At 33.7% G+C, this 27818-nt stretch overlaps 1 protein-coding gene across 1 annotated transcript in view; it reads left to right on the top strand.

The window, feature by feature from the left end:
- The window catches only part of LOC143053769 (uncharacterized), a 251196-nt gene that overhangs the window by 174850 nt on the left and 48528 nt on the right, over positions 1-27818 (top strand). The window contains exons 5-9 of the mRNA XM_076226548.1: positions 10651-10893; positions 13041-13532; positions 14004-14110; positions 15810-16263; positions 18227-18996. Of these exons, the coding sequence (XP_076082663.1) occupies positions 10651-10893; positions 13041-13532; positions 14004-14110; positions 15810-16263; positions 18227-18996 (2066 nt within the window). The remainder of the gene's footprint in view (positions 1-10650; positions 10894-13040; positions 13533-14003; positions 14111-15809; positions 16264-18226; positions 18997-27818) is intronic.

Genomic DNA, 27818 nt, shown 5'->3' with positions numbered 1-27818 from the left:
TTTTAGTCAGTTCTTGGATCCTGTAAGCAATAGGTCAACTATATTTTGTGTACAGGATGCTGGTAAGGTGTACGAAGTCTTTCAATTAACATTATATTACGCTGCCAAAATCATGACTTAATGGATGTAGTGACCAACTTAGGACTTTTAAGCACATGACAAGAAACGCCTATAGAAAGATCGACTTCACCATCTCATAAAACAGAGCTTTTTCTATAAAAATGGGAATCGTAGATACAAATTTCTTGTTTTGGGATACAATAATTCATATTTTGTGAAGAATCACACTGAATCTTCCAGAAAATATACTAAAGATGATATTATTAAAATGCTGGACTTTTTGATCGACAATATATTTGTTGAGTTTGGAGGATTTATATTTCAACAGACAGTCGGTATTCCAATGGGTACTAATTGTGCACCCTTGCTGGCTGATTTGTTTTTGTATTCGTATGAAGCAGAATTTATTCAGAACCTTCTAAAAGACAAAAAGAAAAAGCACCTTGCGAAATTCTTTAATTTTACTTTCCGATGTACGTATTGATGATGATTTATCATTGAACAACCCATACTTCAGCCAATACTTACATCTCATATATCCCAGTGAACTTGAAATTAAGGATACTACTGATACTAGAAGGACTGCTTCATACCTTGATCTTTTCCTCAATATAGACGTAGATGGACGACTTCACACGAAAATCTATGATAAACTGGACGATTTCAACTTCCCAATTATCAATTTCCCATTTCTCAGCAGTAACATACCCTCTGCCCCTTCGTATGGTGTTTACATATCACAACTGATACGTTATTCACGTGCTTGTTCACACTATACGGACTTCATATACAGGAGTGTGCTCCTTACACAGAAACTGCTCCAACAAAGTTATGAGGAGGACAGATTAAAATTGACACTCCGTAAATGTTATGGACACCATCACGAATTGGTGGATCCATATGATGTCTCTTTAACCAAACTAGCTAAGGACATTTTTACCACATGGTAGATTGTGGTTTGTCATTATGTCGTCTAATCTTTTAATAACCAAACGTGACTTATTCCCGATTGTGACTGTTTTGCTGAATGTGAATTCGCACTACTATAAGACGTGTTTCTGTACTTGTTTATCCCAAATTCATGTATTTAGTTTACATGTTTAATGTTATATTTGTAATTCTCATCGGATTTTGTCAAATGTGTTGACGTCTTTTTATTATATTTAGTTGTTACGGATAGAAAAATTAATCACCGCCTCTTTATTAATTATGTTAATAAATTTTGTACGATTATTTACGTTTGAAGTTGGATTCATAACAAACTGGACATATATATATTACAGTTAATTAGGGCCCCGCCAAAGGCGGGTCGCCCTATAGTGATCAGTCTGTCCGTCCGTCCGTCTGTCCGTCCGTCCGTCCGTCTGTCCCGCTTCAGGTTAAAGTTTTTGGTCAAGGTAGTTTTTGATGAAGTTGAAGTCCAATCAACTTCAAACTTAGTACACATGTTCCCTATGATATGATCTTTCTAATTTTAATGCCAAATTGGAGTTTTTATCCCAATGTCACGGTCCACTGAACATAGAAAATGAAAGTGCGAGTGGGGCATTCGTGTACTGAGGACACATTCTTGTTGTACTATGTCCTGCAATCAACTGCAATGTATTGATGAGATTAGTCACTATAAATGATAATAACAAACTATGGACCTATAGGGTTACCAGCTTTCCAATAGATGAAATACATGACTTAGTGAGTACCATCAAATATATGGTCTTCTGTAGGATCCCTACTAAAAATAATCAGTGGAATTCCACTGAAATCCCACATAAATCTCACTTGGGAATTCCACTGGATCCCACTGGAATTCCACTGGACAATTTTGTCGGGATTTTTAGAAGATTCCAGTGGAATCTCAGTGGAATCTCAGTGATATTTTTAAAATCCCACTTGGATTCCAGTGGAATCTCAGTGATATTTTTTCAAAAATCCCACTTGGATTCCAGTGGAATCTCAGTGATATTTTTAAAATCCCAGTGTGATTCTGGGCAATTTCCACTGACATTTCAATGGGATCCCAATGAAATTTCAATAATTCCAGTGGGATTTTAATGCAAACCCAGAGAAATTTAAATGGATTCTTCAACACTATGTGTAGTGAAATTATTTTAAATTCCAGTGAAAACAGCAGATCAATCACGTTATTTGTTCATGTCTTAAATAGTTTATTGTCTTTTTTTTGGAAATGCAAGTGAAGTGTATAGGTTATTCTTTACTTTGATTTGTATTGGTCTTTTATTTTACTCTAACATCATAGGCCCATATTTACATGTATGTCTTGCCATTTTTAAAATCTCAAATTTGATCCACAATCATGATAATTGAGTACATATGTACTAATTAAGTTTTAAAAGATAATACTTTTTGCTTTTTTGGAAAAGATGTCTCTATATATATTAAATTATTACAGTCATACTACAGATCTCCAATTTTGCGAAAACTAGCTACTATTGAATAATATTTTATTGAAGAGATTGTCTTAAAGATATATTAGTCATGTGTCATACTGTGACAATCCAATAGTAATTATGTATATGCAAAAAATGCATGGTCTTATAGTTATTTTCTTGATCCTACATGGTCACAATTTATTTGAAGGAAATGATAGTTTCATAATTTTCAAAAAGGTTGAAATACTTATTCATAATTTGTACTTACCAGAAGATTTAATCCAAAAAATATGAAAACATCAATCTTCACAAATCCAATAGTCATGTCATCAAAAAAATACATCTTCGCTTTTTAATATCAATAGAATATAACTTTTGCTCTTTTAAATTTTAGTCCACAACTCTACATCCATGGTAAAATTCATATTTTGGTCAAGATAAATAAGACATCTTTTCTTGTAATGGCTGCAAGTTCAAATTTTGAATCTGACCAGTGTTGGGGTTGTATCTATAGGGAGTTGTTTGATTCCTTGCAATGTTTTCCTAATCATACTATTAAATTACCTAAATCTTAAATATCTGATATATATAATAATAAAAAAATGATATTTACCAACTTTTATCTATTATTTTTATATTTTGAACTGTAGAAATTTAAGAGAAATATACAAAGACATGTGGTCTCCTTCATTGGGCCCCATTGAGTGTGTACATATCATTTCCTGTCCATTTCACAGAGGCAAATTGAAAACAGATTGGCACATATCATTTCTATTACTAATTGATAAGAAAGAGACTGCTTGGAAATAATATTTGTGTATAATCATGATATAATACTTAACTAAATATAGAGATAGACTTAATAATTAATTGCACTTGAAAATAAATAAATTTTAATTACCTGCAACTCCTTTGTTGAAAAATTCAAAATTAAATTGTCTTAAATACTGTTAGTGAAATAAGTATATATATTCTAGTCACTTTATACATGTTTAAATGTACATATATAAATAGCAACACATAACATTTTTCAGGTCCATCATCATTTAATTATCAGCTAAATTCATTGAAATTTTTTATAATGAAAATTCTACAAGTCCAACATCCCACTGGAATTATATATTTATAAAAGACACATGTCCAAATTCCAGTGGGATAATTAGGAATGACAAAGTACAAATTTCCACTGGAAAATATAGAAATAATCCAGTGGAAATGCCACTGAGATACCATCGGGATAAACTTCCCATTGGGATTCCACTGACACTCCAAAACATTCCAGTGGGATTCCACTGGATTTTTCCCCCCCACTGGGATTCAAGTGAATCCCAATGGTATCCCACTGGAATTCCAAGTACATTTTCAGTAGGGATGCTATATTCATGTTTATTCGTACTCTGCAATTGCATGCAATATTCTACTTTGCTAGAATTATTTTCCCAAGACAATTTTAAACATGTTAAAAGGTAGGTATTGTATAGACAACATACTGACACTGAACTACAGGTTTTTGACTTGGGACAGGCACTTAAAGAATGTGACGCAGTTAATATAAAAAAGAAGATGTGGTATGATTGCCAATGAGACAAAAGACCATATGATACAGAAATTAACAACTATAGGTCACCTTACAGCCTTCAACAATGAGCAAAGCCCATACCGCATATTCAGCTGAAAAAGGCCCCGTAATGACAATTGTTAAACAATTAAACGAGAAAACTAATGGTCTAATTTAGGTACAAAAAAATTAAATGAAAACAGACTTTTTGCCATCAGCATAATTTTGTATTGAACTGGATTTTAAGGAAAACAATTTTTTTCCTTACAATATTAAAAAAAATAAATTAATCTATATGTTTTACCAAGGACATGTTTTAGTTACTTGTGTTATATCATATGCTAAAAAAAAAGGAAATACATATTAAAGTTAGATAAATATCTAAAGAGCTTTTGTCTCGCCTGCAACGAAAGTCACAGAAAGCAGGACGTAGGGATTGCTTTTCCGGCAACGTTTCTGGCTCCAGCGTCAACAATTAATCAGTTTTCTGCTTAAGTAAGTAAGATAGGAACTATACTGACCGACTTTAGTAACACAACACTAGATGATTCTTTTTAATTCTAATTTGATTTCAAATTACATTATCGATGTCTTCAAGCCTACATTTCTAATCAAATATTTATAAAGAGTTTTCAAGACGCAAAACAACAATTGGTTTTAATTATTGGCCTTAGACAGATAAACGATTTGGAACGTGGTGTACATTAATGGAACTCAGTTTTTTTTTATTACATTGCTACAGATCTAATAGAACTATACAGCTTTTAAGGTCTCGACACCACTGTCATGCAAATTGTAATTTGATATTACTACATATCTTGTGAGGTATTTAGACTGAAAGCATTGTTTCTTGAAAAGGACGTCGTATAAGATGTTATAGAAGTATCAAGTTGTCCTATTTTCAGAAAAGCAAGTTGCTGTACTGTAAATTGTCAAGTAGTGTACACTTGGTCTTAGTCTTTTTAATCGACATTCTTTCCCTAACATGTTTTTGCTAGATAATTTGATAATAAATGGTGGATTTTAAAAGGATTTCATTTAATTCTTTAATTATAGTTATGTTTGATCTATGCTACATAAAATAATTCTCTAAATTAAATTATGTGGCAAAAGTGAATGATTAAGTTAATAAGATGTATTTATTTCAAAGAATTAACTGAAGATTAAATCAGTTTAAAAAGATTTTCAATTAAATACAAATCCTGAGGTAAAGATCCATTGTGCTACTCGTGCTGACTCAATCTGTTTGGTAAAGCGAGATGTATCACCGGGGGAAAACTGTTTGCCTATAGAGTTGTGTAACAAGAGCCTGACGGAATGGCCTCTTGTTACTGAAACTGTGTGATGCACCTGATCACACAATGAAAGAATACACTGATTGACAATGATAACTCTGGGTCTTAAACTGGTACAAACTAGCGCTTAAGCCTCTAGAACTCACGACGAATAATTCAGTAATTCAGCATAGAATACTTTTATTTCCGATGAACAGCGGTCAGTGTAAAGTCCTCAGTCCAATCTTATTTATTAAGATTATAAACAAGTATTTATACACAATTGAATTGACAAGTATAAGCATAACAAATAACAATCAATCTGAGTGATATTGTTCACTGTAAAGTTTATACTATTTATTAAACTTGGAAGAATGAATGTGAATTAATAGTGTGATTATGACAATCAACCCTAGTTTTTGGTGGGGTTCGTGTTGCTCAGTTTTTAGGTTTCTGTGTTATGTTTTGTGTGCTATTGTTTGTCCTTTGGTCTTCTTTGTTTTAGACATGGCATTGTCAGTTTATTTTTGGTGGGGTTCGTGTTGCTCAGTCTTTAGGTTTCTGTGTTGTGTTTTGTGTGCTATTGTTTGTCCTTTGGTCTTCTTTGTTTTAGCCATGGCGTTGTCAGTTTATTTTTGGTGGGGTTCGTGTTGCTCAGTCTTTAGGTTTCTGTGTTGTGTTTTGTGTGTTATTGTTTGTCCTTTGGTCTTCTTTTTTTTAAGCCATCGCGTTGTCAGTTTATTTTTGACTTGTGAGTTTGTATGTCCCTTTGGTATCTTTCACCTCTCTTTAGGAACATACATTTTTGAATATTGTAAATGGTCCCTTATTAGGTAACAAATTAAAATATGTCACTCAATCTACAAAATGAGGATTTCAAATTGACACATCAAAACAAATTGATTAAAAGTTATGGAGAAGAAATGTAAATAGAAACCAAAATATAGAATAAATAATTAAACAACACAATGAATTTTAGTCCAAAATGTCAGAATTGAAAGTAAAAGTCAAAATTAATTAGAGAAGTATCTTTTTTGTCGGCCACATATGTATAAATAAACAAACAAATGTGTTTGTTTGTGCAAGAGTTATTAATACACAGCTATGTACATGATGTAAGTTTGGAGGCATTGACTCCATAGATACATCATTAAACATGTTAAATGGAATTGTGATTACTGTCATACAAGTTTGAGGCTTGACACACTTGACACCTGGTTCCCTCCACTTTTTCTATTCAATTGTGACTACTGTCATAGAAGTTTAAGGCTTGACACACTTGACACCTGGTTCCCTCCACTTGTTGAAATTGTGATTACTGTCATACAAGTTTGAGGCTTGACACACTTGACACCTGGTTCCCTCCATTTCTTCTATTCAATTGTGACTACTGTCATAGAAGTTTAAGGCTTGACACTCTTGACACCTGGTTCCTTCCACTTCTTCTATTCAATTGTGATTACTGTCATTTAAGTTTGAGGCCTGACACCTGGTTCCCTTACAATAGACGGAGTTTCCAGTTATGTAATAAATGATGTACCTTCAATGGTGTTTGTTTGTGTGCCAGTATCAGGTTTAATCTGAGTGTTCTGTGTGACAGACACTATAGTTCCCTCCACTTCTTGTATTCAATTGTGATTACTGTCATACAAGTTTGAGGCGTGACACACTTGACACCTGGTTTCCTCCACTTCTTGTATTCAATTGTGATTACTGTCATATAATTTTGAGGCATGACACACTTGACACCTGGTTCCCTCCACTTCTTGTATTCAATTGTGATTACTGTCATACAAGTTTGAGGCTTGACACACTTGACACCTGGTTCCCTCCACTTCTTGTATTCAATTGTGACTACTGTCAGACAAGTTTGAGGCTTGACACACTTGACACCTGGTTCCCTCCACTTCTTGTATTCAATTGTGACTACTGTCAGACAAGTTTGAGACTTGACACCTGGTTCCCTCCACTTCTTGTATTCAATTGTGACTACTGTCATACAAGTTTGAGGCTTGACACACTTGACACCTGGTTCCCTCCACTTCTTGTATTCAATTGTGATTACTGTCATACAAGTTTGAGGTGTGACACACTTGACACCTGGTTCCCTCCACTTCTTGTATTCAATTGTGACTACTGTCATAACTGTTTGAGGCTTGACACACTTGACACCTGGTTCCCTCCACTTCTTCTATTCAATTGTGATTACTGTCATATAAGTTTGAGGCTTGACACACTTGATACCTGGTTCCCTCCACTTCTTGTATTCAATTGTGATTACTGTCATATAAGTTTGAGGCTTGACACACTTGACACCTGGTTCCCTCCACTTCTTCTATTCAATTGTGATTACTGTCATATAAGTTTGAGGCTTGACACACTTGATACCTGGTTCCCTCCACTTCTTGTATTCAATTGTGATTACTGTCATATAAGTTTGAGGCTTGACACACTTGACACCTGGTTCCCTCCACTTCTTCTATTCAATTGTGACTACTGTCATAGAAGTTTAAGGCTTGACACTCTTGACGCCTGGTTCCTTCCACTTCTTCTATTCAATTGTGATTACTGTCATTTAAGTTTGAGGCCTGACACCTGGTTCCCTTACAATAGACGGAGTTTCCGGTTATGTAATAAATGATGTACTTTCAATGGTGTTTGTTTGTGTGCCAGTATCAGGTTTAATCTGAGTGTTCTTTGTGACAGACACTATAGTTCCCTCCACTTCTTGTATTCAATTGTGATTACTGTCATACAAGTTTTAGGCGTGACACACTTGACACCTGGTTTCCTCCACTTCTTGTATTCAATTGTGATTACTGTCATATAATTTTGAGGCGTGACACACTTGACACCTGGTTCCCTCCACTTCTTGTATTCAATTGTGATTACTGTCATACAAGTTTGAGGCTTGACACACTTGATACCTGGTTCCCTCCACTTCTTGTATTCAATTGTGACTACTGTCATACAAGTTTGAGGCTTGACACACTTGACACCTGGTTCTCTCCACTTCTTGTATTCATTTGTGATAACTGTCATATAAGTTTGAGGCGTGACACACTTGACACCTGGTTCCCTCCACTTCTTGTATTCAATGGTGACTACTGTCATACAAGTTTGAGGCTTGACACACTTGACACCTGGTTCCCTCCACTTCTTGTATTCAATTGTGATTACTGTCATACAAGTTTGAGGCTTGACACACTTGACACCTGGTTCCCTCCACTTCTTGTATTCAATTGTGATTACTGTCATACAAGTTTGAGGCGTGACACACTTGACACCTGGTTCCCTACACTTCTTGTATTCAATTGTGACTACTGTCATACAAGTTTGAGGCTTGAAACACTTGACATCTGGTTCCCTCCACTTCTTGTATTTAATTGTGACTACTGTCATACAAGTTTGAGGCTTGACACACTTGACACCTGGTTCCCTCCACTTCTTGTATTCAATAGTGATTACTGTCATATAAGTTTGAGGCGTGACACACTTGACACCTGGTTCCCTCCACTTCTTGTATTCAATTTTGATTACTGTCATACAAGTTTGAGGCTTGAAACACTTGACACCTTGTTCCCTCCACTTCTTGTATTTAATTGTGACTACTGTCATACAAGTTTGAGGCTTGACACACTTGACACCTGGTTCCCTTCACTTCTTGCATTCAATAGTGATTACTGTCATATAAGTTTGAGGCGTGACACACTTGACACCTGGTTCCCTCCACTTCTTGTATTCAATTGTGATTACTGTCATCCAAGTTTGAGGCTTGACACACTTGACACCTGGCTTCCTCCACTTCTTGTATTCAATTGTGATTACTGTCATATAAGTTTGAGGCTTGACACACTTGACACCTGGTTACCTCAACTTCTTGTATTCAATTGTGATTACTGTCATATAAGTTTGAGGCGTGACACACTTGACACCTGGTTCCCTCCACTTCTTGTATTCAATTGTGACTACTGTCATACAAGTTTGAGGCTTTACACACTTGACACCTGGTTCCCTCCACTTCTTGTATTCAATTGTGATTACTGTCATATAAGTTTGAGGCGTGACACACTTGACACCTGGTTCCCTTCACTTCTTGTATTCAATTGTGACTACTATCATACAAGTTTGAGGCTTGAAACACTTGACACCAGGTTCCCTCCACTTCTTGTATTCAATTGTGACTACTGTCATACAAGTTTGAGGCTTGACACACTTGACCCCTGGTTCCATCCACTTCTTGTATTCAATTGTGGATATACAAAGTCAGGTTAATACAAGTCAATTGTCAATAGTTTGAAGAGTTTTGACCAAATAATTCCAGTATATATTAACATTGATTATTAGAATTGATTATGAAAGTTAATATTGATAAGGTCTATGTTTTTCCAAAAGGGAAATACCTTACTGTATTTCTTCTTATTGTTATTTTTCTGCTGCCAAACTTTGACACAATTTCCCTCCGTAACCGTAAGACATCACAATCAGGTTCACACTTAATAATGTTATCACAAATACCTATCTGGATCTCACCCTGTGAGTCTCAAAATTTTGTCAGTCCAGACTCTTTCATTTTTTTATAATAATAGTTTGGAGCTTGTGATAATTAATTGCCAGGTGTGAAGTAAAAACACAGGTAAAGAGATTAGCAATCATTAGCCAATAGCTCCCCGAGGCATTATTATAGTTATTAGGAGGGCCCTCAGGATTATAACACTTTATTGAAGTGGCAGTTTAATTACAGGAAGTCGATAACAAAACAAAAATATGTTCAAAATGGCGATTTTGAAAGTCGATCACAACGAAATGACCGAAATTATTACGGTTGAAAAATAAAATTTGACCTAAATTCCAATTAAAAGTTTAGGACATTATAGTTTCAGTTTAGGACATGACTGGCAAATATGACCGTTTCCGGACCCTTGGTCCAGAGTTATCTGCCCAAAACCAAAACAAAAAATCTTGTTAGTAAATAAATGCCTTAACTGTCATAGGAAGACCAAAACCGATGAGTGGAATTTGTTCAAGAACTCACCCTGTGACTTTGATTTATTTAAACCGAAAAGATTCAAAGACTCCTTGGTTGGGTTATGCCCCTTTGAAAATTAAACAAAGTCGGTTAGCCACTCTAAATCAGAAACCGCAAGTTGTAGACACTTGGGATTTTCACCAATGATTATTCATTCATGTGACCTTATAGATAACAGCTGGACGTTACACAAACAACAATCAATCCAATGGCATGTTTGACATAGACTTTTAATGATTTGTTAATGAAAAATATTGAAAACAAACTTTTAAATTGGTTAACAAATCTTTATTAAACTTAGACTTAATGATATTTTTATAGAAAAAGTTATAATTACAGATCCAATCCACACACAGACAAAGTCCGCTATGTTAAACAGGTTACTTGGCAGTGGAACGTATGTTTCCTATGACATGCGCTGTATGGTAACAGGCCAGTTCGCGGTCGGAAAATCGAGTCTTGTCAAGCTTTTAGCTGGTGATGTCGTCCCAGAAGGAAGACATCCTACCGATGGGATTTCCCTACTAGAAGGTCGCTGTGGCCTTGATGTTGAGACTAGAAGCTGGATTTATATTGATCCAGGTAAGGAAATCTACAACATTAAAACTTTTCATTTATATTTGAATACCTCTTTGGTATCTTCCACCTCTCTATTAGCTTCAGAATCTTTATAACTTGAAAAGACAAAGACATAGAAAAAAACTGTGGCTTATTGAACGAATTTAACGGTAATACGAACTTAACACTATTGTTGGGATTGGTGAATGTAGTTTCTCTTATGATTTAAACAAAATTCTAGTCTGATATTCAGAGATATTGTCCTTTTATCATGTTATCGGTCATATTTTTGGCATTTTTTATATGCCTTAACCGGCTTAAGATATTGTTGTGCATTTTTATCTGTTATACTGACTTCTGATAAAAAAATTAAAACTTCTGCATATTATATTTGAATCTTACAGGAAGTTCAAAAGGATATACTATAATGAACTCATTGCATAGCTCTTTATAGTCCCCTACCGGCGAAGGTGAAGGGAAATTTAGGTTGCACTCTGTCCGTCTGTCTGTCCATCTGTCAGTCCGGCAAATCAGTTTTCCCCACTTTTTATGCCCCCGCCGTAGTGGAGGGGGCATTAAGTTTTACCCTTGTCCGTCTGTACATACGAACGTCCAAAATTAGTTTCTGTTCTCTAACTTTAACTGGCCAGGCCTTAACCAAATGTTATGAAACTAATACAGAATGCTTATTACCACAAAACACAGATCAAGTTTGAATTTTGGTGGCCTCACTTTTACTGTTCTAGAGTTATGCTCCTTTTACAAATGGAAAAATTCCTGAAATACATATTTCTGTTCTCTAACTTTAGTTTGCCTCAACCAAATGTAATGAAACTTATACACAATGCTTATTACTACAAAACACAGATCAAGTTTTAATTTTGGTAGCATCACTTTTACTGTTCTAGAGTTATGCTTCTTTTACAAATGGAAAAATTCCTGAAATACATGTTTCCGTTCTCTAACTTTAGTTTGCCTCAACCAAATGATATGAAACTTGTCCACAATGCTTTTTACCACAAAACACAGATCAAGTTTTAATTTTGGTAGCGTCACTTTTACTGTTCAAGAGTTATGCCCCTTTTACAAATGGAAAAATTCCTGAAATACATGTTTCTGTTCTCTAACTTTAGTTTGCCTCAACCAAATGATATGAAACTTGTCCACAATGCTTTTTTACCACAAAACTCAGATCAAGTACATATTTGAGTAACGTCACTTTTACAGTTCTTGAGTTATATCCCTTTTTAACGTTATATGCAAGCAGGGGTATCATCTGTGTCCCATGGACACATTCCCCATTTATAAACTTTATGCTTGAATATATTGATTTGATATTTGGTGTATAGTTTTATCATGACAAGTTAAAGATCAAGTTTGAATTTGTTCAGGTCTGAAGATTTTTTGCAGAGTTATGGTTTTTGACTTAAAATTCAGTAAAATAGTCATTTTTCCGCACTTGTTTGTCATTCTTGAAGATATTGATTTGATAATTGGTATATAGTTTTATCATGACATATTACAGTTGAAGTTCGAATTTTGTTCTGGTCAGATGAATTTGTGCAGAGTTATGGTCCTTGAACTTTGAAAATTCACTCAAATAATCATTTTTCCGCACTATTTTTCGTCATGCTTGAAGATGTTGATTTGATAATTGGTATATAGTTTTATCATGACAAGTTAAAGATCAGAATTTTGTTCCAATACAATGATTTTTTAACTGGTAGGGGACTATGTATTGCCACGCAATACTCACAGAATGCTTGTTAGCTATTAACTTGGAGTTTTATCGTCTGTTCATCTACTGCCGTTCTGTCTGTAATTTTTTTTTAAATATTTCTTCTTCTTAAACTGAATCATACTTGATGCTTCTAGCTTCAAATTCATTCCTGAATTTCCTACTCAAAGTTAAAACACAGGAATAAAACAGACAAAATGGTAGTTTTTGTCTTTGCTAAAAAGACAGTACGACATATACATATAGGGACTTTATTTATTCTGTTGAGGCATATGTTACGGTTTTGTTAACAATTATTCAATGCTTTTGGCCTTGAGCATGTCTTTTGATGATTATTTAAAAGATGGTATCAGTATAACAGCAGCACATTATTTAACCAAAATATTTTTTTTTTTGAATATTATCTATTCAAGTGATATATATTATTTTACAGAAACGTATGACGCTTTAGATGTGGTTTACAATAAGGTGTTGATGACTTCAGTAGAAGAGGATGAAAGAAAAGAAGAAAAAACACCAAAGAAACCACATTTACCAGATTCAAACCTTGTTAGAAGTGATGGTAAAGTGATGACCGCTGGTCTCTCCCAACAGCCTCTAGCAGCCAAACCGTTGTCACCTCAAATATCTGACAGTGTGTCCAAGAGAAAACCAGAGGTAAAAACACACATGAAATCGAAAATGACAAAAGAAGAAATAAGAAAGAGAATGGAAAAAGTCCTCAAAAGGGGAGACTACAAGATGAAAGTAGGAAGACTGATTTTTTGGGACTTTGGTGGACAGTATGTCTACTATACCACACACCAAACCTTCATGACGTTCAGAGCTTTGTTTCTTGTGGTATTCGACGGAAGCAAAGGATTACATGAAGTAGTCCCAGATGTTCTGTGTTTTCCAGGACAGCACATGACACCAACCCCAGCAGGTATTGTATGTTAGTTACAATACAAAGACTCATATTGAACATCATTTATTGTTTATTATGAAAAAAAAAACATCATCTACTTTATCATCAGTAAAAACAAGGCTTCCAGGTTACTATGCCAACGCTTACTTTAATATTGTGAAGACAATGATAGCTTTCCCAATAATCAGTTGGAATTTACCTGTGATTTAATTGTTTGCAAACTGAACTTAGTTACCATAGCTTTGGTATCTGTGTTGTTCATGTTTATGTTGTCCCATTGAATAGTTACCACAGATTTGTTATTTTTTTTTGTAGAGTTAAAAGAACAAAAAAAAAGACATTTTTTTTTAAGAAACTGCCACTGGACCTTGTCAATTTGATCCCCAATAAAATGTATTTCTTTGGTTTTTATCACTGTCAATTATGTCATATCAGTTTCTATTTGTATTAAACTTTTATTTCATTTTTGTTGTTGTTTTTATATTTCAGTATTCCTTCAACATTGGGTTAACTCAATCCTAACGTATTGTAAGATGGTATATGTAGGCATTCCAAAGATCTTGTTTGTTGCCACCCATAAAGACAAAATACCAATGGTAAGTAAGTTAGTTATAAAAGGAGGCTGATCAAGTCAATCTTGTCCGGTGCCCAGTTATTTATTTATAGTTATTATTCTTTTATTCTTTCGTAAGATATGACATAGTAAATTTTAACTCATGACAAAAGTCTTGTGCAATGGGTCATAATTTATTCATTCTATTGATTCGTATGAATAAAAGCAGATATTTGTGTTGGTATTAAGTAAGTACGACAGCAGCCTAACATCATCAAAAACAAAAGAACATTAGTAGTCAATAGTTATCAACAATAGACAAATGATTTACAATTATCAACCACTAAATCATCATGATCATTTGACTGAAACAAAATTGTTTGAATTAAAGATCTGCTATTACGCTAATGTAACGTTAGAATACCATCTGCTCTATGGTCGGGTTGTAGTCTCGTTGGCGCATTCCCCATTTCCATTCTCAATGTTATTTAACTGTATTGAGAGTAGATAACATCAACCTTAAATATTATGTACAACAAATGTTCTAGGTTAGTGTACTCTACAATGTACGATTAAGGCCACACACAACAAATAGTATGTTTATTGTCTGCAGGCCACACACAACAAATAGTATGTTAATTGTCTGCAGGCCACACACAACAAATAGTATCTTTATTGTCTGCAGGCCACACACAACAAATAGTATGTTCATTGTCTGCAGGCCACACACAACAAATAGTATGTTAATTGTCTGCAGGCAGGTATGGATTAAGGCCACACACAACAAATAGTATGTTAATTGTCTGCAGGCCACACACAACAAATAGTATGTTAATTGTCTGCAGGCCACACACAACAAATAGTATGTTCATTGTCTGCAGGCCACACACAACAAATAGTATGTTCATTGTCTGCAGGCCACACACAACAAATAGTATGTTCATTGTCTGCAGGCCACACACAACAAATAGTATGTTCATTGTCTGCAGGCCACACACAACAAATAGTATGTTCATTGTCTGCAGGCCACACACAACAAATAGTATGTTCATTGTCTGCAGGCCACACACAACAAATAGTATGTTGATTGTCTGCAGGCCACACACAACAAATAGTATGTTAATTGTCTGCAGGCCACACACAACAAATAGTATGTTTATTGTCTGCAGGCCACACACAACAAATAGTATGTTAATTGTCTGTAGGCCATACACAACAAATTGTATGTTCATTGTCTGCAGGCCACACACAACAAATAGTATGTTCATTGTCTGCAGGCCACACACAACAAATAGTATGTTCATTGTCTGCAGGCCACACACAACAAATAGTATGTTCATTGTCTGCAGGCCACACACAACAAATAGTATGTTGATTGTCTGCAGGCCACACACAACAAATAATATGTTAATTGTCTGCAGGCAGGTATGGAAACTTTAAGTACGTTAATTGTGAACTGAACTCCCAGTTCCAGTTCCTGTACAACCTACGCATGTATTTATGAGAATTATGTATGCCTACAGCCCTTATCAGTTCAGTTTACATGCAAAAATGACGTCATGGTCAAAAATAGAACATAAGGGAAAGTTTTCTCATGTATCTTGTAAACCTGTGTATTATTTAAAAAAGTAAATCAGTACTCTGAAAACATGTATTGTTGCTAAGTCCTAGGTATTTTCACTATCATTTAGAAATTTTTTAAAAAGAAGTTTAACATCATATCTTAAATTATCCTTTTTAAGGATGATGTGGAGTCCAGACGTGAGGAATTGTACAATGGAGTAGAGGAATTGTTTAAGGACCACGAGGGACGAAACCACCTAGTCCTAACACAACGGATATTTGTCAATGCAAGGGATAACACAGATACAGAAATTGAAGTCCTTAAGAAAGCAATCACAGAACTTACGTTTGAACATCCTTGTTGGGGGGAGAAGATGCCCAATGCGTGTGTTCCCCTTGAACTTGAGATAGCAGAGCTTGTGGCAGAAGGAAAACAAATCTTATCATTGAAGGATGTAGAAGAATTGAATGCTATAAGCAATGTGTCTGTACTGTCCCCTGACCAACTTAAAGATTTCCTAAATTTCCACCATTCCTTGGGGAAAATTGTTTACTTTGATACTCCACACCTTAAAGATTTCGTAATCATCAACCCCTTACTCATGGTGGAGGTTATGAGGTCCTTTGTGACAGGTAGTTATTTCAATACTTATTATGGAAACTGTGATATTGTGGGACAGGTACCGTAAAGCTGGTTATTTTCGCAGGGTGTACATTTTTACTTATTTTTGAGGATGGAACTAAATTGCCAAAATAAATTTCGTCAAGTTATAAGTGTCCTTGCAAAGGTATTGATGAAAATTTTCAATCCGCAAAATGATTAACTGCAAAAAATATTTCATATACTGTGTTTTCATTTATTTTCGAGGGTATCAATTTTCGTGGATTGATGAAAACTTGCATTTTCGTGTGTATTTGATTTCGGAGTTTTACAGAGTCTATAGAAAGTTGTTAATCGTTCAACATTTCTATTCGTGGTTCATCTGTTCTTATGAAAACCACAAAAATTGGAATCCATCGAATAATATTGAATCCAAAGTACCTTCTTCCGTGAAAATTTTACACCCGCGAAATGACACGCTATACGGTATTTATGTAAATACTTATTATGGAAGTTACATGTATGAGATCCTTTTTGATAGGTATTTATGTCAATACTTTAAATAGTATAGAGGTCATGCAGTCCTTCATGACAGTTATTCATGTGAATACTTATAATGGAGGTTATGAGATCTTATGTGACAGTTATTTTTTTATACTTAGTGTAATGGAAGTAACATATATGAGATCTTCTGTGACAGGTATTTATGTCAATACTTTAAATAATATAGAGTTTATAAAGTCCTTGGTGACAGGTATTTATGTCAATACTTTAAATAATATAGAGTTTATAAAGTCCTTGGTGACAGGTATTTATGTCAATACTTTAAATGATATAGAGTTTATAAAGTCCTTTGTGACAGGTATTTATGTCAATACTTTAAATAATATAGAGTTTATAAAGTCCTTGGTGACAGGTATTTATGGCAATACTTTAAATAATATAGAGTTTATAAAGTCCTTCGTGACAGGTACTTATGTCAAAACTTATTATGGAGATAAGAAGACAGTTATCTATGTCAAAACTTGGAGGTTATGAAATCCATTGTGATAGGTTTTTATGTCAAGACTATGCATGGGGGTTTTGAGGTCTTTTGTGACAGGTGATTATATCGAAACTTATTATAGAGGTTCTAAGGTCCTTACTGATAGGTGTTTCTGTCAATGTCGCAATGTTTCTCAATTGCAGAATTTATCAAATCTGTAGTTTTCTCAAGAGACTTTTAATGCCTTTTAGCTCACAGTTGCACATATACCATGAACTTAGGATATATTTTGAGAAGGGCAAGGTGTCCTTTTGATACGAATTCTAGTTGAAGGTTAATAAATTAGTAAAAAGTTATGAAAGGTACCAGGATTATAATTTAGTACGTCAAACGTGCGTTTCGTCTACATAAGACTCAACAGTGACGCTCAAATCAAAATATTTATGAAGCCAAACAAGTACAAAGTTGAAGAGCATTGATGATCCAAAATTCCAAAAAGTTCTGCCAAATATGGCTAAGGTAATCTATTCCTGGTATAAGAAAATTCTTAGTTTTTCGAAACAATCAAAGTTTTAATAACAGGAAATTTATAAAAATGACCATATTATTGATATTCATGTCAACACCGAATTGTTGACTACTGGGCTGGTGATACCCTCAGGGACGAAACGTCCACCAGCAGTGGCATCCACCCAGTGGTGTAAATAGGTATCAAAGGTACAAAGATTATAATCTAGTACACCAGACGCGCGTTTCGTCTACATACGACTCATCAGTGATGCTCAAATCGAAATATTTATGACATGTGTTTCGTCTATATTAGTAACATTCAAGATTTGCTTAAGATAAGATGACAATTTGCCTTCAACGGAACTTTGATTAATTACAGCTTAAACCTAAGATGATTATATTCAAGTAGGTTTGTCTGTGGTGAATAGTTGTAACATTGGCAATCATACCACAGCATCTCATTTTTTAAATAGTTTTTTATGCTTTTTTATATTTTGCAGATAAAGTATTTTGGCCAGAGGAAATGAGAATTCAGGAAACTTTCAAACGAATGTCAACATGTGGGACCATAAGACGGGAAGATCTTTACTTGATTTGGAAGCAAAAAGATTTCTGTGCAATTTTACCATACAAAGAGTTTATATTTAACATCCTGATTTATCTAGATATCTTGGCAGAGCAACGGAGATATGATACAACTACAGGAAGTCGGTTACCAGTGGAAAACTTCTTTGTTCCCTGTATGGTTACAGAGAGAAACACCACCTGCTTCATGGACAAGGAATGCACACCAGAGAGAGCTATATGCTTAGCGTTTTTATTTAAAGGCACTATTATACCACCAGCCCTACCAAATCGTCTGATCAGTGCATGTCTAAGCATGTGGACTGTCAAGCAGTATGAAGGGAGACAACTCCTGTTTTCAGGATTTATTGGTTTATCATTTGACAAGTCACATGATATTGTTGTATGCGTTGAAGGCAACAAGATTCTCCTTTACATCGTTCACAGAACCTCCTCCAGGTTAATCGTACCTGATATAGCTACAGGTGTTAAGGAATGCTTGGTTACAACAATGAAGAGAATTTCTGATTTCTATCACTCAACTATCCATGCAAAAAGCAGCGAAAAATCACCTTTCCATGTCGAATATTCATGTTCTGAGATGCAATGCTTTATCAGTGAAAAGGAAGCTTTGCTGGAAAAAGGATGGGTTTGTGAAAAACATAACTACAAAGATAGAAACTGGCTTGTTTGGAACCAAGATAAGGTATATACTGCATGTATCTATAAGAATAATTAAGAAATAATTCATGGGGTCTTTATATTTCGTGATTTTACCATGTGTTGGCACTTTATGACAAATATTTTATTCTGAGCGATAGCCCCTAGTCCTTTCAATAGGATTACTTTAAAGTCTTAAACTTTTGGGAGTTCTGACCTTGTATTATTTTTTTGGATGTTGGGCCCCATTTTTAGATAAAGGGTCAAAAATAAAATTTTGTTGGATTTCATCAATAACTGAATTATTGCGTTTGTATGATATGCTAAATCCTATTAAAACAATGTCTTAGATACAGGGGACGGTTTAGGTCTGTTGTCATTTTTGTTACCACCGATTTTGCTGTTTGTTTGAATTTTATGCTACTCAGAGCAACAAAACAGGTGCCTTTAACTTGTTTTACCATATGAAACCACGGTTGTAATTGGAAACTTTGCATCTACTAATTTGTATACGACCGCAAAAATTGAAAATTTTTTGGTAGTAAATTGGTATCACGTTGGCGTCGTCGTCCGTAGTCAGCGGCGGCCAAAGACCTTTGGTTTTCGCACTATAACTTAAGTATAAGTGAATTGAAATTTAAACACAAGGTTTATGACCATAGAAAGAAAGTTGGGATTGATTTTGGAAGTTTTGGTCCCAAGAGTTTGGGAATTAGGGGCCTACAAGAACTATCTTTAAAAAAGATATCCGACGTATTTTAATTTGAGTATATGTTTAAAACTATCATTTCGATAACCTTCAGAAGCACAAAGATACCATTTAAATATCGTTTTCTCTGTTTGTGTTCAGTATTCTCGGTCCTCGTATCTTTCTGTTTACATTCACCAAAACCCCTCGGAAATCTCACATGCGTAGGCGCGTTCTAAAAGTCATGTACATTCGTACAACAAAGTTTACATAAAAAATTATATAATTGTCCCGAATAAACAGCTGTCACGGATGCAAAGAGCTATTGGAGAAACAATTATTTTAATAAAAATATAAATCTTTGTAAGATCTAGTTCAAGTATTTATAGTTTTTCACTTGCTTTCTATCATGATATAATAACGAGATGTTTTTTCAAATCACCCACCATGACAGCATTTTGTCCAATCACAGAAAGGATTTTCGAGCATGCTTATTCTGTTGCCATATTTAAGCGTCCTTAAGTTCAAAGGTCACAAACCGAAACTATACCGACTCAACAGAAAAAGTGGCCCAAATAAGCATTTTTCATGGTTTTCGCACCATAATTTAAGTATAAGTAAATGGAAAACTATGAAATTTAAACACATGGTTTATGACCATAAAAGGACGGTTGGGATTGATTTTGGGAGTTTGATCCCTACAGTTAAGGAATAAGGGGCCCAAAGGGTCCAAAATTAAACTTTGTTTTGAATTCATCAAAAATTGAATCATTGGTGTTCTTTGATATGCCGCATCTAACTGTGTAAAACTAACTAACTAACTAATTTTATTCAGTATAAAATCCAGTACAAAAGGATCATCGCTGAAACACATAAATACATATAAAAAACATATACAAAACAAAAATAAAACATAACAGACAACAATTTTGACACTTATAACAAGCAAGTGTATGTAGATTTTAATTTTTGGTCCCATTTTCAAATTGGTCTACATTAAGGTCCAAAGGGTCCAAAATTAAACTAAGTTACATTTTAACAAAATTTGAATTCTTGGGGTTTTCTGATATGCTGAATCTAAACATGTACTTAAAGGAGTAGGTCCAGTAAGACCCGTTTTTGGCCCCAAATTGTTAAAATGTAAACTTCTAGTTGTTCATTACACAGTAGAAGGCTTCTGCTTCATAAATATGAGCTTTTGACATATTAATGCACATTTATAGGGTACTAGCACCTTAAAGTCATGCTAAATTACTAAAATCGTCACAATTCTAGCATTTTAGTTAAATTGAAGACAGTTTTCGTGTAAAACGAAAGTGCCCGCATTCGTGTTCATCCTTAATATTGAAATGTAAGTTGTATTTTATGATCTTACATACTATAAATAAAGGTTGAGGATGAACACGGATGCGGTCACTTTCATTTTTGACAAAAAATCATCTGAAAAGTGACATTTTTCGGCATATTTGGTAGATTTTTCATATTTGAGCTTCAATCGGATCGTTTTTAATGACTAGATCAGTTAAAATTTTCCCCCATAAACTAATTGATTCAAATGAAATAGACACTTAAGTGTTTAAAAAGTGGGCAAAATCTTTTGACAGATAAACCTGAAATTTTCCGGACCTACTCCTTTTTGATAATTGGCCCAGTTTTCAAGTTGTCCCAAATCACCATCGATTTTAAATTTAGAGTATCAATTTTCTGCGTTCCGCCATTTTGTCATCATCTCCGATTAAAAATCATGATATGTCTATGAACCACAAAGGACCAAAACTACAGTAACCGATGTTGTCGTAATTGCATGTCGATATCTTGTCAATCGTACGGTTGTTTTATCTGACTAACTAACTTGATACGGAAAATGTTCTTATTTTTTTTAAATAAACATAGTCTGTTATTTTTAAACTGTTAATATAGGAATTAGTTAAAAAAAAGTTCAAATCATAAATAAGTGTTCCGTGAATTTTGTTTTTCGAAAAATCTAATTCGTTCATAATTCTTTAAAGTAATTATAGATTATTGTTGATCATCTCAACGAGATTGATTTTCTCGCTTGAGCTGGTACAGCGAAAGTGAGAAAAGCAATCGAGTTGAGATGACCAATGATAATCTGTTTATCGCTATTTTACCTATACCCCAGTCACCCTTGGGGGATAAATAGGCAAATAAATATCCCTTTGGATGGACTTAATTATATAATTGCAATTGTTAATGATCTGTTTGAAATATTAAAGGTTGCCGATTCTAATTTAAAAGTACAATTTTTAGTTCATACACTCCGTCTCGTGTTTAGAAGGCTATTTTTATTTATATATTTATTCAATTAAAATAATTCAGTATTTAATCGTTACAAAAATTATTAGAAGTCATAATTCATTTCATATATCAAAATATATATACAACAGCTATCCAGTTATTGTGCGACCTTATACCTCCAGTAAATTAATTTTAATTCTTTTTATAACATTTCTGTGTCTAGAACTATAACTGACTCCCGTACATCATTCATACGAAATGTTGTGACGTCTAGATGTCACTGAATGAAGATAAAAAAATTAGAATAACATAGTGCTAATCTTTTAATTTACCTTGAGTTTAACTACGCATTCAACATTCATTAAGTGTCACAAATTAATACACATTTTATTTTCACAGTACAAGCAAGTGAAAATGTTTGCTGGAATGAAGCAAAAAGTTCAGAATACAAACATGTATTTTTTAATACACTATCGATCATGTCAGTTTCATATGATTGTTTAAAGTATTTGTAGAAATCCTAAAAATGTTCTATTGTATTATTTACTTAAATTACTGTCTAAAACTCGTATAACAAAATCAACACATAAATCCTACAATCTAATTTTAAAAATTGCATGGCTATCAGTTACTTTTCGTTGGTTAATAGCTACACCAAAAGTCGTCAATGCGCTTTAAATAGCGTTATTAGATGGTTAACGAACAAGACTTAAATGAGATTAATTTCACTCCCGGCATGCAAAAAGACTTAAACTACGTGACATAAGTCAGGAAAATTGAAGAAATAAAATTCATAATTCCCAATTTTCTTCTTAATGACTTTTCTTATCAAAAAAAAAACTTAGTAAATATGTTTTTTATGGTATTATGAACATAATAAGATGAAAAGTGAAAAATCGCGAATTATCCCTTTAAACCTATTTATTCATGAAATGTACAAATATTTTAAAATGTAGGATTTGGTAACAAGCTTCACACAGTTTACATCAATCATATTGTTTTCTATTAGTACCTGTATCCCTGTGATGAGAGTTGTAACTGGGAACTTTATCAATGGAAATTTAAAACTGAATAGATTTTTCAGTCCTACCTTTCTTAAGAAAAAAAATAAAAAAAATTACTGTCATAAAAAAAATGGAAAATTGCCCTAGCCTGCAGTTCAGTCGTACACTATTAAGATTTCAAAAAATATTGTAGTTGTTATTAAATGACAGAATTCAGTGGAATTTTAGATAACTAGCTATCAACTATAATCGAATGTTTAGATTTAGAAGATGCAGATCTCTTCCATTGGTTCAAATTAAATCCTAAACTAAGGAAACGAAATTACATTAAACCACAATTGATTTCAATATTGTCAACCTTTCTACATGTTCTAGCTGTTCTTTTTTTCATTCTTTATATGAAGACTATTAAAAGGTACCCCCCCCCCCCCCCCCCCCCCAAAAAAAAAAAATCATCTAAATTAAATAGAAACAAGGGCCGTCTTTCCCCTCAGAGCTATTCAGCTCTTTGATTTATGATGAGCCTAGTTTTTAAGTTGGTCCAAATCGTGGTCCAAAATTAAACTTTTGTTTGATGTCAACAAAAAATGAATCCTTGGGGCTCTTTGACAAGCTGAATCTAAACCTGTATGTAGATTTTTGATTATAGGCCGAGTTTTCAAGTTGGTCCAAATTGTGGTCCTAAATTAAACTTTGTTTGATTTCAACAAAAAATGTATATATGGTGTTTTTTGATATATGCTTAATCTAACCATGTATTTAGATTTTTGATGTTTGGGCCCAGTTATCAGATTGCTCCACATTGAGGTCTTAAGGTAGATGGGGGGTCTAATTTTTTATCCATAGATTTTTTATATTTTTTCAGGAAAACTTATTAGTGATATATACTTTGAAATTATCAAATAAAAAAGTGGGGTCACCGGTGTTCCAAGCTCAAAATTTTGATTTGAAAATTTAAGGCAAAATGGACATTTTGACGCAAATTTCGTATAGACTATGAAGGAAAAAACGTCTTTTGATACATTATTTGAATCAAAAGTTGCATTTCTAATCCATAGAATTTTCTTATTTTGTGTTTTTGAATTCTCCAAACATTAATTTAAAAGTTAAGATAAAAAAAATGGTAGGTCACCGTCCATATAAGAAAGATACAAGCTAATTTTGACAAGAAAATAGATAAAAAAGGGAGTTAACTTTAAATTCATGAATTGAATAAATTTGAAATTTCATTTTCTTCTTGTTCAGATTTTAATTTATTTCTCTGTTTACATCAATGGTATTTGGTATGTTAGTGTTTAATATTAAGAGGGTGAGTTGTGTACAACCAAGCCCGCATTTTTTACTTGACCTTTGACCTCAAGGTCAAATTATTGAAACGTATCTATAAGTTAATTGTCTGAGCCATACTGTTTTTGTCTTTTGAGATAAATCAATGATGTATTGTATGTTTTTTGTAAAACCATGGGACAGCTTGTTGTATACCAGCAGGAAAGCTAGCAATTTAGCCTTGACCTTTGGCTCCAAGGTTAAATAATTGACATTTCAAGTATGCGTGCTTGATTGAGTGACAAAAATTTTGTTTTTATTGTTATACAGATTAATATGAAGTTTGTTAAGTACGTATAAAATCAATGGAGGGTAGGTCATGTGCTATAAGGACTGCAGTGTGACTTGACCTCTGAACCCAAGGTCAATAATTGATAATTTGTACATGTGAAGCTAGAACTTGTATTGTATTTTTATAAAAACATTTTTTGGTAATTGTCCTTTTACGGGGGAAAGTGGACGCATTGTCAAAACCGAAGACAACCATCTTACTTTACATGTGCAATTTGTGGGTAATTCCAGGTTTTACAGTGCACTTATCCAGTTTCTTATACAATTAGTAGACGAATTCCGAATATTCTTTATCACTCCTTCAACAACATCAAAAAGGGGGACTTAAGATCCATATTGAATAGAAAGTTTCGAAATGGAAAAAATGATAATCTTCTGTGACAAGATTATTTCTTGAGTAACAGCAACAGACTATAGTACACTGGATAAGTTTGAATATGTATCCTGCAGTCTGTGTGGAAGGAATTAAATATTGTTGATCAGGTCACACATGTCACACTCATTTTGTGTGTTTCTTGACTGAAATAATTGGCAACAAATTTGTACTATGTATGATTATTTATTTCCTTATGAGGAAAAAAGGATATAATTGACATGTTCCAACAAATATAAAGCATAATTTTTTCTTATATTATACCCCATAGAAAATATCAATGGAATTCCAGTGGAATACCAGTTGATTCCACTGGAATCCCACTGGTTTACAGTGACTCATTGGAATTCCACTGGTAAATCATATAAAACTAAAAATTCCAGTGGAATTTGATTGGTGATTCCACTGGAATGACATTTGAAAATTTTACCACTGTAATTCCACTGGAATAATGACATTTGAAAATTTTACCACTGTAATTCCACTGGAATAAATTGTTGGGTTGCATGATTTAATTATCATTTAGATACTGATGGGCATTATTTTTGGTAGAAAAAGTGCTTATATTAAATTCCAATGACTATTCTCAGTACAATTCATTTGTACCTAGTCCAAATAGTTATAATGTCTTGAAAGGCAATTTAATTGCTGCTTTGACAACTTCTGCAGCAACGTGCACAGCAAAAAAAAAAATTGCCATTCTGTTCAAAAATGTTTTTAATGCATCACCCTTATTTGTTTCTTATATATATACATTGAAATTTATCTGAATACAGCCTCTCCAACCATACCGGCCAGATTAAGAAGACCCAGCAGATTTGCATTATATTAAATGGTTATTCCTTGAAATCGGATACCAGCCGGTATTGTTGTATTTAAATAATTTGTCATTATAACTCATTCTCGAAAAATGGGCCTTGTCATCTGAAATGATTTAAAATTACTGATCCGTACGTTTCATTTGTATATCTGTAACCCACAATTTGTACGGTCTACAGGGAATCAGGTCACCTAATAGTGCGAGGCTGTAATTTCTGTTCACCTGTCAATTTCGTTTCATTGCGTTATGACAAGGTGTAACATTGAAATTTACAGCACACGTTTAATTGAATATCGTAGGTACTATTTACGTCAAAGTAGAACATTTTAACTAATTATTCGTGAAATATCATTAATGTATGGTATTTTTATTTTTTTATTCCTGCAAAATAAAAATAATTAAATAGATGAAATAGAAGTTGTAGCTGTATTTTACGATAGATATTATATACAAAACTAAAATTCACAAAGGAAAACGTATATTTTGATGACAGTGAAATACATTTAAAAAAAAATTCTCAAACACCCATATTAAGGGGAAGTAACTCTTGTGGATTTTAAATTTCTACAAACCGGCAAACCCCGCAAATCGGCTGTTTTCGTGGTCCAACGGACGACCGGTTTTTAGAAGTTCACTGAAATACCATTACAGGGACGAATCAACTTCGGGCCGATATTATATGGGACGAGATTGACACCTTGACTTAAACGCACTTGCAAATATGACGTCATTTGATTACGCTGGATAACAAAAATGGAGAATCGAAACGCAGATGTTTTCAGATAAGTATTTGATTTAACATATAATGATTATGAAATACAATTTGTTGAGGCACTATAAAACATTTAGGATTTTAATCTGAGCAAAACATCAGAAAGTTTTGGCAGACAATAAATTAATGAAGAATGATAAAATTGATATATTGTTGTCACATTCATAACAGACATATCGTAATCTGACATGTAAATGGTACATGGGTATATATATGATAATCTGATATGTAGAAATTAAATTGTGTGAATAATATTTATCGTAAATTAACTTGGTGAAACGTTAATAATAATTTAAGTCGCCAGTTTTATCTTCAAGGGTTAAAAAGGGGGGGGGGGGTACTAAATTTGAGTTTAACTTAAACTTCCAATGCAATTTAAGATGCATAATGCTGTTTCTATTGAATTTATTGCTTCATACAATCATTACCTCTTGAACAATTGATTCTTTGTGGATATTTTTGTACTTTTAGGGGATTAAATATGAGCTGCCAGCAATGATATGAAACAGATTTTATGCAGACTCCATTAACTTTATTCAGCAATTCTAGTTGGAAGTACAGAGACAGCAAGTTTTGAATTACAGAAAAGAAGAGAAGTTTATATATCACACATAATTTTTATATTAGTTAATCAGTTTGTGGGTAAGCTGACCATATAGTCACTGTTTTTATTCTACTTATACAAACCATGCAGGACATTTGTATGTTCATGGATAGGATGTTAAAAATGTTATTTATTTGAATATGATCAGATCAATCATATGATGAAGAACTATATTTTGTGTTTCTCAGAAGTAGTGATAAGGCCACCAATAGGGCTTATATGTCAGAGTAGCAATTCCACTGGAACTGCAGTTATTCCACTGGAGTTGCTGCAAAATACCACTGGAATTACATTCGCATTCCACTGGGATAATTTGGCTGGAATTCCACTGGAATACCAGTGAAATAACACTGTAATTTGCACTGGAATTCCAGTGATTATCAGTGGAATAATTTGGCTGGAATCCAGTGAAATAACACTGCAATTTTCACTGTAATTCCAGTGGAAAGCCAATGTAGTTCCAGTGGAATTCCAGCCAAATTATTCCATTGATTATCACTGGAATTCCAGTGGAAATTACAATGGAATATCAGTGGTATTCCAGTGTAATTCCACTGATTTTTTTCTCTAGGGTAAACAGTCATAAAGGAAGTTCGCTTGTCATGTTCTGGGATTTTTGTCAGATTTTCTGAATCCTCTGGTTTTATTCATTTGAATCCCTTAAAAATATTTGCCCATTTATCCCAATTTTTCTTTTTATAAATCTTTAACATGTATAAGAAATCTGTCTT

This window comes from Mytilus galloprovincialis, chromosome 12 (genome assembly GCF_965363235.1).
Source record: "Mytilus galloprovincialis chromosome 12, xbMytGall1.hap1.1, whole genome shotgun sequence".
In the NCBI taxonomy this organism is placed as follows: Eukaryota; Metazoa; Mollusca; class Bivalvia; order Mytilida; family Mytilidae; genus Mytilus; species Mytilus galloprovincialis.
This window is presented reverse-complemented; position numbering and strand designations above follow the sequence as displayed.